Source organism: Pelophylax lessonae, assembly GCF_965119305.1.
Source record: "Pelophylax lessonae genome assembly, chromosome: 9".
Classification (NCBI taxonomy): Eukaryota; Metazoa; Chordata; class Amphibia; order Anura; family Ranidae; genus Pelophylax; species Pelophylax lessonae.
Window position 1 is genome coordinate 80,508,972 of NC_138776.1, and position 19,244 is coordinate 80,528,215.

At 42.0% G+C, this 19,244-nt stretch overlaps 1 protein-coding gene across 1 annotated transcript in view; it reads right to left on the reverse strand.

Moving 5' to 3' along the window:
• The window catches only part of LOC309563618 (alpha-2-macroglobulin-like), a 215,610-nt gene extending 197,523 nt beyond the window's left edge, over positions 1–18,087 (reverse strand). Inside the window, exon 1 of the mRNA XM_082268122.1 lies at positions 17,896–18,087. Within this exon, the coding sequence (XP_082124248.1) occupies positions 17,896–17,963 (68 nt within the window). The 5' untranslated portion in view covers positions 17,964–18,087. The remainder of the gene's footprint in view (positions 1–17,895) is intronic.
• Positions 18,088–19,244: the final 1,157 nt, after the last annotated feature.

A 19,244-nucleotide genomic window follows, 5' to 3' on the forward strand; every position in this document is an offset into this window, starting at 1 on the left:
TCATGAAGCTCAAAACATGTGTATTATCAACGCATATGAAAATAAATGCTACTGTATGTATAAATAAAAGCTGCATTTGAAATAATAAAAAACAATATGATGTTCAAACTTTTGACTTCTTTCTTTAATAACTACATAACACAGTACTTGTACTTTTACTTTCAGTACTTGAGTAGCAATTTTTTTTTCAAAACTACTGGTACTTTTACCTTCAGTACTTGAGTAGCAAAATTAAAACAAAAACTACTTGCAATACTTAAGTACAAAAAATGTTGAATACTTTAGTACTTCTACTCAAGTCACTTTTTGATCGAGCACTTCCACTTCTACTCAAGTATGGGTTTCGAGTACTTTATACAACACTGCACACTACATGGGGCTCAGTACATCATTTTAGAACTAGCATTCGCAGGGAGCTTGGCAGAGATCAGAACTGCCTGAAAAACACCCAAACAAAGAAGAGTGATGTTGAGATGCCCACAGTTTTCCTGGGTCACCCCGCATATATCACAGCATTCATAGTTGTTTATTTCTGACAGCCGAACAGAAGATGGCTCTGTGGCACCTTCCTTCTAGTTTGTGCTGCCAGTGATGTGATGTTGTAAGAAGGGAGAGGTTTAGGGGAATGGCAGAACATGGAGGCCTTCCAGAAACAGTGGGCTTGGAACTATGAATGGGGACTTTGCTGAGCTAAAGTCAGGGAATGTTAGTAGTTCTCAGATCACATACTGCTGTTCTTAGATTGGTGTGATCTGTTTGAAGGTTGGGGACAGCAAGTCTTCTATAAGAGTCTGCCCTTGTGGGATCCTTTGAATGCTTGTCATCTGGCAGTCATACTGTCTCTGCTGCTTTAAGGGCCCATTCACATCAGCACCATCTGCTGTGGTGCATGAATACGCATTACCATGCCTAGTGTTAGGGAAGCGCCTTAACACATTTTGCACCAAAAATTGTGCATAGCGAGGCAGTTCAGTACACTGCTGCAAGCTGTGAAGGTTCCTTGGGGTGCCATTCAGAATGCATTACACCTCTATTTTAACATGCTCTGATGTATTGTGTGTGTTACCACCAGTGTTGGGGTAGTTACTCAAAAAATGTAACTAGTTACTAGTTACTTCTGTAAATTGTAACAAGATTACTTTACTAGTTACTGCATTTGAAAAGTAACTTCACTACTTATTACTTTACTTTCCTCTTTCTTAATTGACTGTGTAGAAGAAGATACATGACATTCTTTCTGCATAGAGTTTATTGTACAAACACAGGCTTTGGGAAACATGACAACAAAACCTGAAAAAACAGAATAAAACATAAAGTGCAACAAAAAGTCATAAACTTCATCCCTCTCTATTCTTCGAAATAACGTTTGTATCGCACGGCTTGGGTAACGCAGGAAAGCGCGTTCCTATAGCCTAGTAAAGTAGTGTAGTTACCTCCTATAGCCTAGTAAAGTAGTGTAGTTACCTCCTATAGCCTAGTAAAGTAGTGTAGTTACCTCCTATAGCCTAGTAAAGTAGTGTAGTTACCTCCTATAGCCTAGTAAAGTAGTGTAGTTACCTCCTATAGCCTAGTAAAGTAGTGTAGTTACCAATATTAGTATTGTAACTAGTTACATTACTTTGTTACCAAAAAAAGTAATGTAGTTACTGTAATCAGTTACTTCGTAACTAGTTACCCCTAACACTGGTTACCACAGCACAATGATGTGAAAAGACCTTAATATAATCTGAGTCTTAGACCTGGAAAAGTGTGCAGGTAGGGAGTCTGACTTTTTGAAGACTTTCACGACTTTCACAACCATAATATTTATTTTGAATCAGTATTTAGGAAAGTATTGAAACCAAGCAGCAAATGTGACAAAAAGACTGGTGTAGCATGAGGCAAGGCCAGGCCATACATGTCACCTTTTTTCGTGATTAGATAATATAATATACACCTCATCTATACTGAGACTAGAGAACATCTGACATCATCTGAACCTAAGATAAGGCAGCAGGGGTGGCTAGAAGTGAGCAGAGTGGGCCAGGACAATGGGTGGCTTGTGGTAGAAAAAGTGTGCTGTGTTGGTGCATGAAATAGTGGTGAGAGTGATATAACCCAAAGCAGTCCATGATCCAAGTGCTGCGACCCATGTTAAGCCATTTTAAGGGAAAGTGTTAGCAGGCAAAGGGACACTACTGAGATCATTCAGAATTCATTGGCAGGGATAGTTTACATCCTTGTGACCTGCATTTCACCTGCATCACGCAGGATTTTCATTCCTGTAGACTTGTATAGGAATGCAAAACCTGCTTGAAATGAACAAAAGCCCATGAACACAGGCCCTAAAGCCTCATACACACAATGATAATATCAGACAAATGATTGGCCGTTTTTATTTTTTGCATGCTAGTCTCATATCGAAAACGAACAGGATCCTAGAGTTCCATTCTCGTAAGACACAAAATTCAACTTCCCGCGATGATGTAAGGTAGTGTATTGTAATGTATTCCTTAATTTCCGAGCATGCACAGTCTTTGTCACCCAACTTTTTTATGGATGAATACTGTATGGATTAAACGAAAATCATTTGTTCTGTCATCGTACAAGAAACAATTTCATGTTTGTCTCTTCTGACAATTTTGCATGAACTCAAAAGCTATGTACTAATGTTCAGATTATCAGATGCTCCGTGTTTTTTGTACAATGTTTTTATCGTGTGTACTAGGCTTAAATGTCCTTTCAACTGCAGCCCAGATATCCACATTTTTGCAGCAGGCTACATAATCCTTCCTCCCCAAGTCTCTTGGCCTACAACTATCCTACTTCCCTGACCTTTCTGCACAGGACAATTGTGTTTTAAAAAACAAAGGTTGATTTAGTTGTACCCTTTTGGGGTTTATGTGGCGACAGTGTAAAGTAATCTGGCCTCTGACCTAGTGGCGTAGCATGGGTTGTAAGCGCCCAGGGAAAGGCTAGTAATTTGTGCCCCCTAACACGTGGACTTTTAGATACCCCCACACTGATCACACACCCCAGGTACCCCCCCAGATTCCTCCACTCGGATCCCATCCCCAGATTCCTCCCACTCTGATCACACCCCCAGATTCCTTCCATTCTGATCACACCCCAAGATTCCCTCCACTCTGATTACACCCTCAGATCTCCCACCAGATCCCTCCACTCTGATCACACCTCCAGATCCCTCCACTCTGATCACACCTCCTGATACCCTACCTGATCCCACCCATTCTGGTCACACCCCCAGATCCCTCCACTCTGATTACACCCTCAGATCTCCCACCAGATCTCTCCACTCTGATCACACCTCCAGATCCTTCTACTCTTATCACACCTCCTGATACCCCACAGATCCCCCCCCACTCTGATCACACCCCCAGATCCCTCCACTCTGATTACACCCTCAGATCCCCCACCAGATCCCTCCACTCTGATCACACCTCCAGATCCCTCCACTCTGATCACACCTCCTGATACCCTACCTGATCCCACCCATTCTGATCTCACCCCCAGATCCCTCCACTCTGATTACACCCTCAGATCTCCCACCAGATCACTCCACTCTGATCACACCTCCAGATCCTTCTACTCTTATCACACCTCCTGATACCCCACAGATCCCCCCACTCTGATCACACCCCCAGATCCCTCCACTCTGATTACACCCTCAGATCCCCCACCAGATTCCTCCACTCTGATCACTCCTCCAGATCCTTCCACTCTGATCACACCCTCAGATCCCTCCTCTCTTATAACACCCCCAGACACACTCCTAAATCTTGCGGACAGCCTTTCCAGAAGAGTTGAAGCTGTTCTAGCTACAAAGGGTGGGCCAACTCAATATTGAACCCTACGAACTAAGACTGGGATGCCATTTAAGTTCATGTGCGTGTAAAGGCAGGTGTCCCAATACGTTTGGTAATATAATGTATGTGCCTGCGGTACCATGCACTTGTATGAGAAAGTATCCTGTTCTCTTTATATTGCTTAGTTTATTTAAAATTCCTGGTGTTCCTGCCAGTCCCTCTGCATTCCCATTAAAAATTGACCACACTAAACAAGAGGGCACATCGTGGTCAGTTCTCTAGCTGTGCTGGGACCTCAGCATGCTCTCCTCCAATGATCAGACTTGTTCTGACACACTCCCTGCACAGCCTTTCACTGGAAAGCTAAGTGAGCTGCTGCTTCTCCTCCCCCAGCTCTAATGCAGCTGAGAACAGAGAGAATGTGATCACTTATAAAAAAGGGAAAAAAGGGTATTTAGAATGTTTTTTTGAGATCTATACACAAATGTTGTGTCTATCATTTTAATTTTAAACTGAATAGGTTGTTTTACAAGGTGATTGTTTACAATCAGTTTAAGGTTTAAAAGTTACGGTTTACTATATCTTGATAAGGCTTTTTCCTTTTATTTTAATCTAAGAATCCTGTAAAAAAACACACTTCATATCCCTGGGTGGCTACACTGTATTCTTGGAGGGAGCCATGGTTGCCACCCAGGCTGGACTTTAACCACTTTACCGCTGCTCACTAGAGGTCTACTGCGGCAAAGTGGCTCGATAACGTCTGGCGACGTAGACCTACGTCGGCAGACATTCCCCTCTCTCGGCGGCGCGCGCCACTGGAGGCTCGCTCCCGCTGTATTCAGTCACAGCTGGAGTCGGGCCAGGGGAGGAGCGGCGGGGAATCGAGTGTGGAGATCCACCCGCTTGTGTAAACAAAGCAGGCGGATCTCCTAAGTGACAGGCAGGGTCAGATTGCAGGGTTCAGCATAGCTGAACCTGCGATCTGTCCCTGTGTCACTCAGTACCCTCCCCCCACACACGTTAGTAAGCACCAGGCATACATTAACTCCTTGATCACCAATAAAAAATAACCCCTTCCCTGCCAGTGTAATTTTTACAGTAACAGTGCATATTTATAGCACTGATTACTGTAGTAATGTCACTGGTATCCCCAAAAGTGTCAAAAATGTCAGTCAAGGGTCTGATCTGTCCGCCGAAATGTCGCAGTCCCGCAAAAAAATCGCAGATCGCCGCCATTACTCGTTAAAAAAAAAAACACCAAAAACGACAGAAATCTTTCCCTTAGTTAGTAAATGCAATAACTTTTGCGCAAACCAATCAAAATACGCTTATTGCGTATTGCAATTTTTTTTACCAAAAATATGTAGCAAATTGGCCTAAAATGATAAAAAATTTTGATTTTTACATTTTTTTTTGGGGGGGGGGGGGATTTCATATAAAAAAATGTGAAAAATATTGTTATTTTTTCAAAATTGTCGCTCTTTTTTTTGTTTATAGCGCAAAAAGTAAAAATCGCACAGGTGATCAAATACCAACAAAAGAAAGCTCTGTTTGTGGGAAAAAAAGGACGTAACTTTCGTTTGGGTATGGCGTTGCATGACCACGCAATTGTCAGTTAAATTCACACAGTGCCAAATCGCAAAAAGTGGCCCAGACGTAAGACAGCAAAATCCTCCGGTGGTAATGTGGTTAAACCTGTCTGCCATTGTACAATTCCGTTACATGGGAGTTGATGAGAACAATAGTTTTCACAAGGAAGTTAATATTGTTTTTTACATTCTGTTCAGCTCATGACAAGGACACTGCATTTCCGGTAGGATCAATAGGTATTTACTGTACTTACTGGAAACTTTGACAATTAAAAACAAATTCAGCCACCACATCTAAAGACAGGTAAGCTGCGATATATTACATTTTTGTTATCCATTAAGGTACAATAAGAAAACAACTGTCCGGAATGCTCTGGTGTGGCATCACACTACAGCAAATATTGACACTGCTGAGTAATAAGTAACAGATTATAATCATTAACTTGATAATCCAGGGTCAGAGGCTCTATTATCCCCCAATTTACAGTGGTTACTCAATCTTTACCCAAAATTAGGGGGGGGGGGGTGACACTTGGATACTGGAGTACCTTTCTGGGTGATATTTTTAGAGTAAACATATTTTACCGTAACTCAAGCCAAAACTTCTATATACACAGTTGAGCAAAAACTGAAGTACAACAAATGGAAATATTTCACTTTTTCGATATAATTAATCTTAATCTTAGATCTTTACAAAAACACAAATACCTAGTACCTACAGATAAACGTGATATACTGCACCTGGACATGAGAAAACAACAGGAGTGATTTACTAAAACTGGAGAACTCAGAATTTAGTGCAGCTGTACATGGTAGCCAATCAACTTCTAAATTCAGCTTGTTCAATTAACCTTTTGACCATAAAACCTGGGAGCTGGTTGTTTTTTTTATGCAGAGTTGCACAAGATTTTGCATGTACCAGTTTTTGTAAATTTCCCCCATTGCCTTTTTTTAAAAAAGGCATTAAAAGCTGGCCTTGAACCTTTAGCAGAAATGACTTTTCCCTGGCCACGTTAGCAAAGGGGTGGGTTAGTTACAAAAAATTGTGCTATAGTTCAGGCCTTATATGAATGTTAAGAAGGACACCAAGCAAACAAAAAACACAAATAAAATGCTGTGAGGTTCCCCAAGGTTTTACACCAGACCCCTCATGTCTGTTATGGATTTAAAGGGGAACCACATGCAAAAGATCAAGAAAAAAAAAATTGTGTGTTCCCCACAAAAGATCTATACCAAGCTACATGCCCTCAGCACGAGGAGTCACCTTTCTAGGGAAAAGGTGATGAGGACAAGAGCCTTAATAAGGATGAAAGCCTCTTCCCCACAACCCTGGCCTTGCGGTTATGAGGGTCTATGGGCAGGATCTGGAAGTCCACTTTAACAATAAGGGGGTGCCCAGATACCACCACCCCCCCCCCATGTTGCCACAAAAACAATTTAACTAGTAAAAATAAACATAGACGGGCAAGTCATTTAAAATGGAATTCCAGGATAAAGCCAACTAATCCAAAAAATGCTCCCTCCCCCTCCTAACACCTATTCTAACTAGCCTGTATAAGGTCTGTATACTTACCTATTTTCAGGCCACTCCTGAACACATGATCTCCCCTGTGTCAGCCAGCACCGGCTGCAGGGGAAAGGAGAGAGTGCTTTGGCTGACAATGCCTGAGACTGGTTTCATCTATGGCTCCTCTGTTGTCAGCGCTCCCTCCTCTCCCCTGTAGTCAACACTGGTTGACAGAGGGGGGCTGGTTTACAAGATACAAATCTTTCTTACACAGATTAGTCAGAATAGGTATTGGGGAGAGGGGCCATTTTTAGGACTAGTTAGCATTATCCTGGAATTCAACTTTATTATTAAAAAATAAATAAAATAAATAGTCCCACACGTGATGAACATCAACCCTCAACCATGTTGTCCAGCAATGTAGATCCACAAAGTCTGATGCCCACTGATAGGAATTTTCTCTGACCTTTGCTTGCCCACTTCTTTTGGGTTTAGCTAATCATTTTTTGTGGTCGATGACACAAAATTAGGCAGGGCACAGCATGAAGCAGATATCCTACAGGATGACCTGGACAAAATAACGGAATGGGCAACGACTTGGCAAATGAGGTTTAATGTGGAGAAGTGTAAGGTTTTGCACTTGGGGACTGGAAACATAAAAGCACAATACACATTAGGAGGGGAACCCTTGGGGGAATCAAAAATGGAGAAAGATCTGGGAGTCTTGGTTGATGATAGACTAGGCAATAGCTCTATCAGTGTCCACTATCAAGTAGACAAAGGAGGAGTCTCTTGTAGTGCATTAGCACATCTATCCCAGCAAGGAGTGTTGTCTCCAAGGGTTAGAGAGGCTGGATTCACCCTTTTTTTATGGATAGTGTAGGACCCACTGATAATGGGGTACTTTGACGAAGCGGTGGGCTTGAGCACGATATGGCCATATGGTGGGACAAAGTCCCCATTGTTATTTATGGATTGTCTCCGTATTTGATAGTCATTTCTTTTGCATGTGTGCGCTATTCTTTTTTAATATGCATGTTGCTTGGTCCATAGCTGCACCGGCTTTAGATATACATGTTCAGGGCTTGCTCCCCCAATTTTTTGCTTGTTTATTATGTATTCGGTCTGACCAGACTTCTGGGGTTGAGCATCCCACCCCCCACACACACCTGTGCTCTATCGGTGTCCACTATCAAGTAGACAAAGGAGGAGTCTCTTGAAGTGCATTAGCACATCTATCCCAGCAAGGAGTGTTGTCTCCAAGGGTTAGAGAGCCTGGATTCACCCCTTTTTTATGGATAGTGTAGGACCCACTGATAATGGGGTACTTTGACGTAGTGGTGGGCTTGAGCACGATATGGCCATATGGTGGGACTAAGTCCCCATTGTTATTTATGGATTGTCTCCATATTTGATAGTCATTTCTTTTGCATGTGTGCGCTATTCTTTTTTAATATACATGTTGCTTGGTCCATAACTGCACCAGCTTTAGATATGCATGTTCAGGGCTTGCTCCCCCAATTTTTTGCTTGTTTAATAGCATGCAATGTCAAGCGGCAGCTGCCAAAGCCGGCAGAATATTAGCATGCATAAAGAAAGGTATGTATTCCAGAGATAAGTCTATAATCCTTCCACTTTATAAAACTCTGGTCCGACCGCATCTGGAGTATTCTGTCCAGTTCTGGTCGCCAGTCCTCAGGAGGGATGTGTTGGAGCTGGAGAGAGTCCAGAGAAGGGCAACTAAACTAATTAGGGGATTAGAGGACCTTAATTATGAAGAGCGTCTGCAATCGCTTGATTTATTCTCCCTGGAGAAGAGACGCCTGAGGGGGGACATGATAGCAATTTTTAAATATCTCAATGGGGATCTCAGCTTAGAAAATAAGCTGTTCAGTCGAAGGGATTGCATGAGGACTCGAGGGCATACAATGCGATTAGAGGAGAAGCGTTTTAACCTCAGGCAACGTGGGGGGTTCTTTACTGTTAGGGCTACAAGATTGTGGAATTCTCTACCACAAGAGGTGGTTTCTGCGGGTAGTTTGGTGGCTTTCAAAAGACTCTTAGACGTACATCTCAAGGATCAGAACATTCAGGGCTATGTGAGATGATTACAGCCACACACACCTACACAGGTTGAACTGGATGGACTATTGTCTTTATTCAACCTCACCTACTATGTAACTATGTAACTATGACAGCTGATATAAATAAAATGGTTCTTCCAGGTTACATCATTCACCATAGTTGGTCAAAGACGTCACTGTGACATTGTGGTACCATGGTGTTGGCATATAGCAGGTTTTTTTCTCTTGGTGGGTCAGCAGGTGTTGGCTATTATGATTGACATGAATCTACATTGCTAAATGGCATGATGGATGTACATCATGGGGTTTTAGGGTTTGGTTTATTTAACCACTTGCCTACTGGACACTTCCACCCCCTTCCTGCCCAGGCCAATTTTCACCTTTTAGTGCTGTCACACTTTGAATGACAATTGCGTGGTCATGCAACACTGTACCCAAACAAAATGTTTATCATTTTTTTGAGACAGATAGCGCTTTCTTTTGGTGGTATTTATTCACCACAAGGTTTTTTATTTTTTGCTAAACGAACAAAAAAAGACTCAAAATTTTGAAACAAAAAAGGTTTTTCTTAGTTTTGGTTATAAAATGTTGTAAATAAGTAATTTTTCTCCTTCACCGATGGGCACTGTTGAGGCTGCACTGATGGGCACTGCTAGGCTGCACTGATGGTTACTGATGAGGCAGCACTATGTGGCACTGATGGGCACTAAGAGGTGGCACTGATGGGCACTGATAGGTGGCACTGATAGGCATCACTGATAGGCAGGACTGATTGGCACTGACAGGCAGCACTGGTGGGCACTGATTGGCAGCACTGATGGGCACAGATTGGCAGCACTGGTGGGTACTGTTGGGGCTGCACTGGTAATTGTCAGCGCAGATGTTCCCTGTGTGGATTTGTCGGTTTTGGCTCTCCTCTCCTCATGCTCTGTCAGCGTAAGGGGAGGATTGCCAATAACTGGCAAATCCTGTGACTGGACACAGCTGATCACGTGGTAAAGAGCCGCTGTGATTGGCTCTTTACCCCAATCACAGATCACTGCCAAAGCGCAGGGGGGCGTGCAGGCAGCGTGAACATGAGAGGACATCGTATGACAGCCTCCTGGCAAAGTGCGGCCGCACTGTAGCCGTCATTTGGCTATAGCGCAGTTACAATGGGGTTAAAGGACTGTGTGTGTAAAGGGCCTGATATGAATTATGGGGAAACTCCCACTGAGATTTATTTTTGGCTGTGTTCCCTCTTAATAATAATACTCTAGGAAGAGGCTCCTTACCCACTAGTGTGACTTGTCATGGGACTTTGGACACACAAAGTCCTATGACAAGTCACAGCCAATTGATTTCAATGGTATCCGTTCAAATTGGTGCGACTTAAAGTCAAAAGATGCCTGCACTATTTTGGTGCGACTTTTGATGTGACTTTAAACCAGAAAGTGAAAAGTCCAAAGTCGCACTCAAAGTCGCATTTTAAACTGCGCTACTTTGGAATTGCACTAGAGGGAACAGAGCCTAAACGTCTGGTATAGATGAATGGAGTCCATGTGCATTTGTTCACAAACAGAACAAAGCTGCCAGAAGCTATCATTTTGCTTGAAATGTAACCGCTTACGGACTGCCCACAGTTTTACGTCAGTACTTTGACGTTAAATATAATAATAATTCTGCTACATATTTTTGGTAAAATAAATCCCAGTAAGTGTATATTGATTGGTTTGCGCAAAAGTTATAGCGTCTACAAACTAAGGGAAAGATTTATATAATGTTTATTTGTTTTTTGTTTTTTTTTACTAGTAATGGCAGCGATCAGTGATTTTTAGCGGGACTGCAACATTGCGGTGGACAGATCGGACCCCTAACTGACATTTTTTTTTCTAACATTAGTTTTTATTAAATTTTGTAAAACATTACAATGATGTATAAGCATGGTAGCCTATACAGTACAGAAACATGAATAGAACATATAAATTATCATGAGTATACCAAACAAAAACACACAGTGACTATCATGAGAAAAATAGTGTACAAAACATGTCACGTGGGAGACAAGCTTATCCAATGGCGCCAAGATCTAGAGAAGATATGGAACCTATTAGCTCTACTAGCAAGATCACGTTCATATTCAAATATCAGTGAAATAGGATTGAGTAGGGCCGATATGTTTGGGGCTTGATCCGATTTCCATAGTCTAGTGATCAGGGATTTGGCACTTAGCAGTATGATAGCTATAATAAAGAGGGGTAGGGGAATGGCGCTGTCTGATGATGAAACACGTGTAAGATAATGATAAATAGATGAAAGTGAGAGAGAGTTTGAAATCTGCAAAAGTTATCTGTATGAATCTCGAATAGAGTCAAAGTGCAACGTGCATATATATGTTAAATAAATGCAAAACCATCAACATGAGTAAATATTAAAACAATATAAAGATCTAGAATAAATAGAATAAATCCCGGTGTTAAGGTGACCATAAAAAATAATTATGAATAAATATAAATGATACAAAGTGTCATATACTTAAAGTGACAAGTGCATAAATATAAGTGATGCAAAGTGTCATATACTCAAAAGTGGCAAGTGCATATTAACAGTTAACACAGTATCATGAATTCAAAGTGACAATAAGGTAAATGTCCGAAATCAGTGAAAAAATACACCAATAAAACTAGGTGATGGAACTGAATAAATAAATAGATAGTGTATATGACAAAAAGTCCAGTGATATGAAAAGATCAGTGATGAAGTAACAGTGAATTTCCAGAGTAGTGATGTAGATTTAATGCATAAGCAGGTGATAATCCATGTGTGAATAGAACACAATAGGTAACCCCGTGGTGGGTGGTAAGGTGCTCAATGACTCCTCTGGTAAGTAGCACACTTACCAGAAATACCCACCCCACACAAGGGTAAAGAGCGGGTATATATAATGCTCCAGCAGTTGGATCCTATCCTCCTCTGTAGGCCTAGGATGGACGTCTATGAGGATCCCAAATGGGAGGATTCCTGGCGTGTCGCATCACTTCCGGTTCCTGTTGTTAGTCGTGGACCGCATTGCATTCCACACGCTCGCTCCACCGCTTGTTTATTTCTACATACATGTGAGTACCCTTAATCCTGTTCTATTGTACAAATAAATCTATTTTGGCAATATTACACTATGTGCCTTTCTTCCACATTCGGACACCTGTTATACTGACACCTTGCGAGACACCTGGAGACACCAACCCCTACCGCCAGGACACCCCCAGACCCCAGCTTCCCCCAGGAATCCTCCCATTTGGGATCCTCATAGACGTCCATCATAGGGCCCACAGAGGAGGATAGGATCCAACTGCTGGAGCATTATATATACCCGCTCTTTACCCCTGTGTGGGGTGGGTATTTCTGGTAAGTGTGCTACTTACCAAAGTGGTCATTGACCACCACGGGGTTACCTATTGTGTTCTATTCACACATGGATTATCACCTGCTTATGCATTAAATCTACATCACTACTCTGGAAATTCACTGTTACTTCATCACCGATCTTTTCATATCACTGGACTTTTTGTCATATACACTATCACTATTTATTTATTCAGTTCCGTCACCTAGTTTTATTGGTGTATTTTTTCACCTATTTCGGACATTTACCTTATTGTCACTTTGAATTCATGATACTGTGTTCACTGTTAATATGCACTTGCCACTTTTGAGTATATGACACTTTGCATCACCTATATTTATACACTTGTCACTTTAAGTATATGACACTTTGTATCATTTATATTTATTCATAATTATTTTTTATGGTCACCTTAACACTGGGATTTATTCTATTTATTCTAGATCTTTATATTGTTTTAATATTTACTCATGTTGATGGTTTTGCATTCATTTAACATATATATGCACGTTGCACTTTGACTCTATTTGAGATTCATACAGATAACTATAGCAGATTTTGAACTCTCTCTCACTTTCATCTATTTATCGTTATCTTACACGTGTTTCATCATCAGACAGCGCCATTCCCCTACCCCACATTTCTATACCTTCTATAGTCCTTGTGGCTATAGTTTAGGGAGGCTGCAGTCTAATATATATCCATCCACGTCTGTATAATCCACAAGCGCGGAGTTTACCAATTTACTCATGATAGCTATAATGCTGCAAAATTCCGTAGGGAAATTGTCTATCCCTAGGCATAAAAGGGCAAGGGCTGGGTCTGGTTTTGTAATAATACCGTAATTTGGGATATGAGTTGGAACACCTTGTTCCAGGAACTCGTCACGTTTTTGCATGTCCATAGAATGTGGAGAAGAGAGCCATTATCACCACAACTTCTCCAGCACAGGGGTGAATTGTTTGGGGAAAACTTGGCTGGGCAGATTGGAGTTAAGTACCAGTGAGATAGTATTTTCTTGTTAAGTTCCCAGTGATTGGTGCAATGCGTAGTTTTGTATGATATTTTTATAGCTGCTTGCCACTGTGCATCTGAATATGTCTTGTGCAATTCAACTTCCTATTTTAGCATTGGAGTCATTTTGGAGAAGGTGTTTTTGTTGTTTAGAATAGAATAGTATAATGATATCCCTTTGTGTGTAGGTTTTGGGTTAGTTAGGTGATGCCAGGCCGATGAGTGGATATATACTATCCTCTTAGGGTGGCGTTTTAGAAAAGATTGTATACGCATGTATGCAAAAAGGTCCTTTCAGTTTCGCATGGTCATATAAAACTTCTATCCACAAGATGCCTGCCTTTTGCCAGTGGTTCAAAGACAAATAGGGGATAAAGGACTCTAGGGAAGATATCAGGATTGAGACTGTAGTGTTATTGGAATTAGAGCTGTTTGACTGCGTTATCAATCTCCATGCCAGATAGGAAGCTTTTATTATACCAGGTAATAGGGAGATGTTAGTTTGTTTCCAGATGTCAGCTAATAACTTAACTTTGAGGTTAGAAGTTTTTAGGAGGAAGGATTCAATATCCACCCAGAGGTTATCAGGGGAAGCATTAAACCATTGTTGTAGCTGGGTGAGTTGAGCTACTATCCAGTAATCCTGAATATCAAAAGCCATCTCCCCCGGTTTTCTGGTGTTTGATGAGGTGTGAGTATGGGAACCATGCTTTCTTATTTAGACAAATGAAATGTTTCATCTTAGCTGTTAGTGCCTTTATGTATTTTGGGTGTATTGGGACAAGTAAGGCCCTGAAAATATATAAAATCTGTGGTAGGAGCAACATTTTAAAGGCAGCTATTCTGCCCATCCAAGAGATTTTCACAGTTAGAGAGATTTTGGATGTCTTTAGTTATTTTTTGGAGGAGAGGCTTGTAATTAGCATCATTGAGGTTTGCTAAGGGGATAGTAAGAGTGATTCCTAGATATGGGATGCCGTGTTCAGACCAAGAGAACGGGAGTTCTGTGCAAAGTTTTTGTCTAGTGAGTTTGGGAAGGCCTAGGTCAAGAATAACCGATTTAGAAAAATGTACTTTGTAATAGGAAATTGTGCTGAATAAGGATAATATTTGATGTGCTTATGGAAGGGATCTGGCCGGGTTTGATAGTATCAGGATGATATCATCTGGAAAGAGGTTCATTTTATGGGGCCGGTATGAAATTGGAGACCTGTGATATTGGGGGGGATCTGATCGCTTCAGCCAGAGGTTCTATAGACAAATTAAAGATAGTGGGGAGAGGGGACATCCCTGCCTCGTTCCATTTGTTATCTTGAATGGTTTAGAAAGGAGACCTGAGGAGAAGACCCTCGCTGAGGGTGTAGAGTAGAGGGCTAGGATAGCTGATTAATTGGTCCAGAAAAGGCACATTTTAATAACACCAGGTGTAGGAATTCCTAGTGTACACGACCAAACACCTTCTCTGCATCAATGGATAAGAGCAGAGAATGGTTTTGATGTGCTTCCTTTAAGTTGTAGAGGGTGCAGTAATAGTCCGAGAATGCGTTAGCTATCTCTTGTGGGTTTGTGATTTGTTTTTTCATGTAGGGGTGAGTGATAAATGGGATTCTAGTTTTGGTGGGACGGTGTTAGAGTCTATTAGCCAGTAATCTACCTGCCTTATTGTTGTAAGCATAGTAATTGAGTTTAAGATGCCGTGTTGAGAACATAGAAGTAAACAGAGCTTGTGTCTCAAATGTGTTAGCTCGTGTGAAATTAAAGTGGAGGGAAAACTCTTGTTTTGAAGTTCTAGAGTATGAATTGAAGAAACAAAGTAATTCAGGGAGGAATTGAATTTCTTTTTTGTTTGTGCCGAAAATTGTATGAGAAGACCTTTCCTGTAAGCTTTATGGGTATTCCAAACAACTAACTGACATTTTTTACACTTTTGGGGGGACCAGTGACACTATTACAGTAATCAGTGCTGAAAATATGCACTGTTACTGTAATAATTACACAGGCAGGAAAGGGGTTAACACCAGGGTCGATCAAAGGGTTAAATGTATCCCTAGGGGGGTGCTTTTTAACTGTGAGGGGGATGGGCTTGCTGCATGAACACAGAGACCTGTGTTCCGGAATAAGACACAGACCGCCGTTTTATCTCCACGGGGAGCGATCACAGGTGCCCGGCCGCAATCAATGCCGCAGGACCCGCTGATTGGCTCCCCCTGTGGCCAATGGGTTTCGCGGGACAGAGCCGACCGGCCGCAGTAAAACTACTGTTTCCCCTGTCAACGGGTAATCTCAGCCCACTCCCTCTGCAGTGCTCAGTGTGGGAAAGAGAGATCCAGCGTGTCACGTAAGCGCCCAGCGGCGCTGTAACGAAGGTATTTGGCACAATAATATTACAGAAACACACGCATTGTACATTATATAAAAATGTAATAGTGGATTGTAGGATTTAAAAACCACTTTAACTCGGTTTACACTGGGGATTCCTGACAGGCAGGGAGAGAGAGGGGGAGAGAAGACAGGGGGCACAGGAAATGGCAAATACACATTACATGATAAGACCTACCCCGAAAATAAGCCCTACTGTGTATTCTGTTGCCAAAATTAATATAAGACTCGGTCTTATTTTTGGGAAAACACAGTAGTATGCGATGCATACTAGCACATTATTCCTTTGCCTTGCAGGAAAGGAAAAAAAAAAAAGAAAAACGTGCAGTGGTTTACAACCACTTTAAACTCTAATGTATTTAGAGTATTTTAAAACTTTAATGTATTTCATGCAGATACCCTTAAAGCGGTTGTAAACCGCTGCACTTTTTTTTTTTTACCTACCTGCAAGGCAAAGGCATAATGTGCTAGTATGCATCACATCTTCCTATGTTAAACTTACCTGAAAACTAAGCGTTCCAGCGATGCCATCGCTGGAGGTAGTGTCCATCTATACCTGGTCTTCCTTCCGGGTTCGTGACTCCAGCTCTGTGACTGGCCAGAGCCGCAATGATGTCACTCCCCCGCATGCGCGCTGGAGCCGCCAGTCATGGCACTCTGCTCTGAAAAAATGGCATGGGCGGCCAATCCTTCAGTGCACATGCACCAGTGACAAAACTGGCTGCTAGGTCAGTAAATATCTCCTAATCTGTGCATGTTTAGGAGATATTTACACTACCTATAGGTAAGCCTTAATATAGGTTTTTCCTATGGGTAAAACTTAAAGATAGAAGTTTACTTCCTCTTCTATCAGTGAGTATTCTTAACAAGTGAGCAAGTTAGAAGTCTGTCCAGCCGAAGAAAAAAAAAAAAAACCTATACACAGCTATATTCCAGTTAACATCTACTCTTCTAGATGCAAGCAAAACAACTTAAAACAGTAGAAAAGTCAAAACTTATATTTATAAATATTTAACCGCTTGCCGACTGCTCACAGTATATTTACTGCGGCAGTCGGCCCCTCACAGGCAGAGTGACGTAGGTCTACGTCGCTCGCCTGTGAGGCTCTGGGGAGCGAGCGCGCGCCCGCGGAGGCGCGCTCCCGCTCCCGCGCGGTCACGGACCCCCCCGCGCGTGTGACCAGCGGACCCGATGTCCGCCGGTCACTCGGCGATCGGCGGGGGAGAAGGAGAATGTCAGGCAGCTTGTGTAAACAAGCCACCTGTCATTCTCCTCGCTGTAAAAACACCGATCACTCGGATCTAGTATGTAGATCCGTTGATCAGTGTCCTTACAGCTCAAGCCACAGCCAATCACAGTAGAAAGCATGCCCCTAGGGACACACACAGCCCCTCCCTCCCAAATAAAGTTAACCCCTTCACTACCAGTGTATTTTTACAGTAACAGTGCATATATATAGCACTGATTACTGTAGAAATGTCACTGGTAACCCCAAAAGTGTCAAAAATGTCAGTCAAGGGTCCGATCTGTCCGCCCCAATGTCGCAGTACCGCAAAAAAAATCGCAGATCGCCGCCATTACACGTTAAAAAAAAAAACACCAAAAATGACAGAAATCTTTCCCTTTGTTAGTAAACGCGATAACTTTTGCGCAAACCAATCAAAATACGCTTTTTGCGATTTTTTTTACCAAACATAGGTAGTATAAAACAAATTGGCCGAAAATTTTAAAAAATTTTGATTTTTACATTTTTTTGGGGGGGAATTTCATATAAAAAAATGTGAAAAATATTGTTATTTTTGCAAAATGTACGCTCTTTTTTTGTTTATAGCGCAAAAAGTAAAAATCGCACGGGTGATCAAATACCACCAAAAGAAAGCTCTGTTTGTGGGAAAAAAAGGACGCCAAACTTGTTTAGATACAGTGTCGCACGACCGCGCAATTGTCTGTTAAAGTCACGCAGTGCCGAATCGCAAAAATACCCCCTGGTCGTTTAGCAGGAAAATCCTCCGGGGCTTAAGTGGTTAAGGTATAACAATTTTAGGAGGTCAACAGCTGACAACCTATCCAACATCCCCAAGGAATGTTCAACTCAGCAATCACACATTTACTAAAGCAAAATGAAATTACTTACAGTTTGGCTTCCACTGAGCAGGCGATGTGAAGGAGGACCAGACCCGCACACAGCACCCAGGACACCATTGTGTAGGGCTATAGGACTTAGTTAGAATGCCTGAACAGTATGCGGCTTCCTTTGTTTTTTATGCTGCCTCCACACACCCTCCTCCTACGCTGCAGGGCATGGGCTTCACAGCAAGGCCACTGACCTCAGAACAACAAACATGCTTTAGTCAAGAGGATTTACAAATAATTACTTTAGATGTTGTGCTTTCATGACTCCTACATCTACCCACACTTCTGAAGACTTGGATGGTCAAGCTTTTTAGATTTTAGTATAAAGTACGCTGTTTTGGCCCATGACAAATCTGTGTTGCAATAATTGTGTTTTTTTTTTTTGCAAACTTAACCACTTAAGCCCCAGAAGATTTTACCCCCTTCCTGACCAGGGTTTTTTTTTGCGATTTTTTACTGCGTGACTTTAACGGACAATTGCGCGGCCGTGCGACACTGTACCTAAACGAATTTGACGTCATTTTTTTCCCACAAACAGAGCTTTCTTTTGGTGGTATTTGATCATCTGTGCGATTTTTACTTTTTGCGCTATAAACAAAAAAAGAGCGTAAATTTTGCAAAAATAGCAATATTTTTCACATTTTTTTATATGAAATTCCCCCCCCCCAAAAAAAATGTAAAAATCTAAATTTTTTACCATTTTTGGCCAATTTGTTTTCTGCTACATATGTTTGGTAAAAAAAAAATAGCAAAAAGAGTATTTTGATTGGTTTGCGCAAAAGTTATTGCGTTTACTAACTAAGGGAAAGATTTCTGTCATTTTTGGTGTTTTTTTTAACGCGCAATGGCGGCGATCTGCGATTTTTTTTGTGGTACTGCGACATTGCGTCAGACAGATCGGACCCTTGACTGACATTTTTGACATTTTTGGGGTTACCAGTGACATTACTGCAGTAATCAGTGCTATACATATGCACTGTTACTGCAAAATGACACTGACAGGGAAGGGGTTAACTTTATTGGGGAGGGAGGGGTTAAGTGTGTCCCTAGGGGCGTGCTTTTTACTGTGATTGGCTGTGGCTACTAGTGTAGGAACAGTGATCAACGGTCCTACATAGTAGAACCGTATGATCACTGTTTCTACACAGGGGAGAATGACAGGCGGCTTGTTTACATCAGCCGCCTGACTTTCTCCCTCTGCACCGACGATCGGCGAGTGACCGGCGGACATCGGGTCGGCCGGTCACACGCACTGACTTCCCTGTGAACGAGCCGCGGTGGGTGCGCGCCTCTGCGGGCGCGCGCTTGCACGCTATTGGCTCACAAGGAAGTGACAGGCAAGTGACGTAG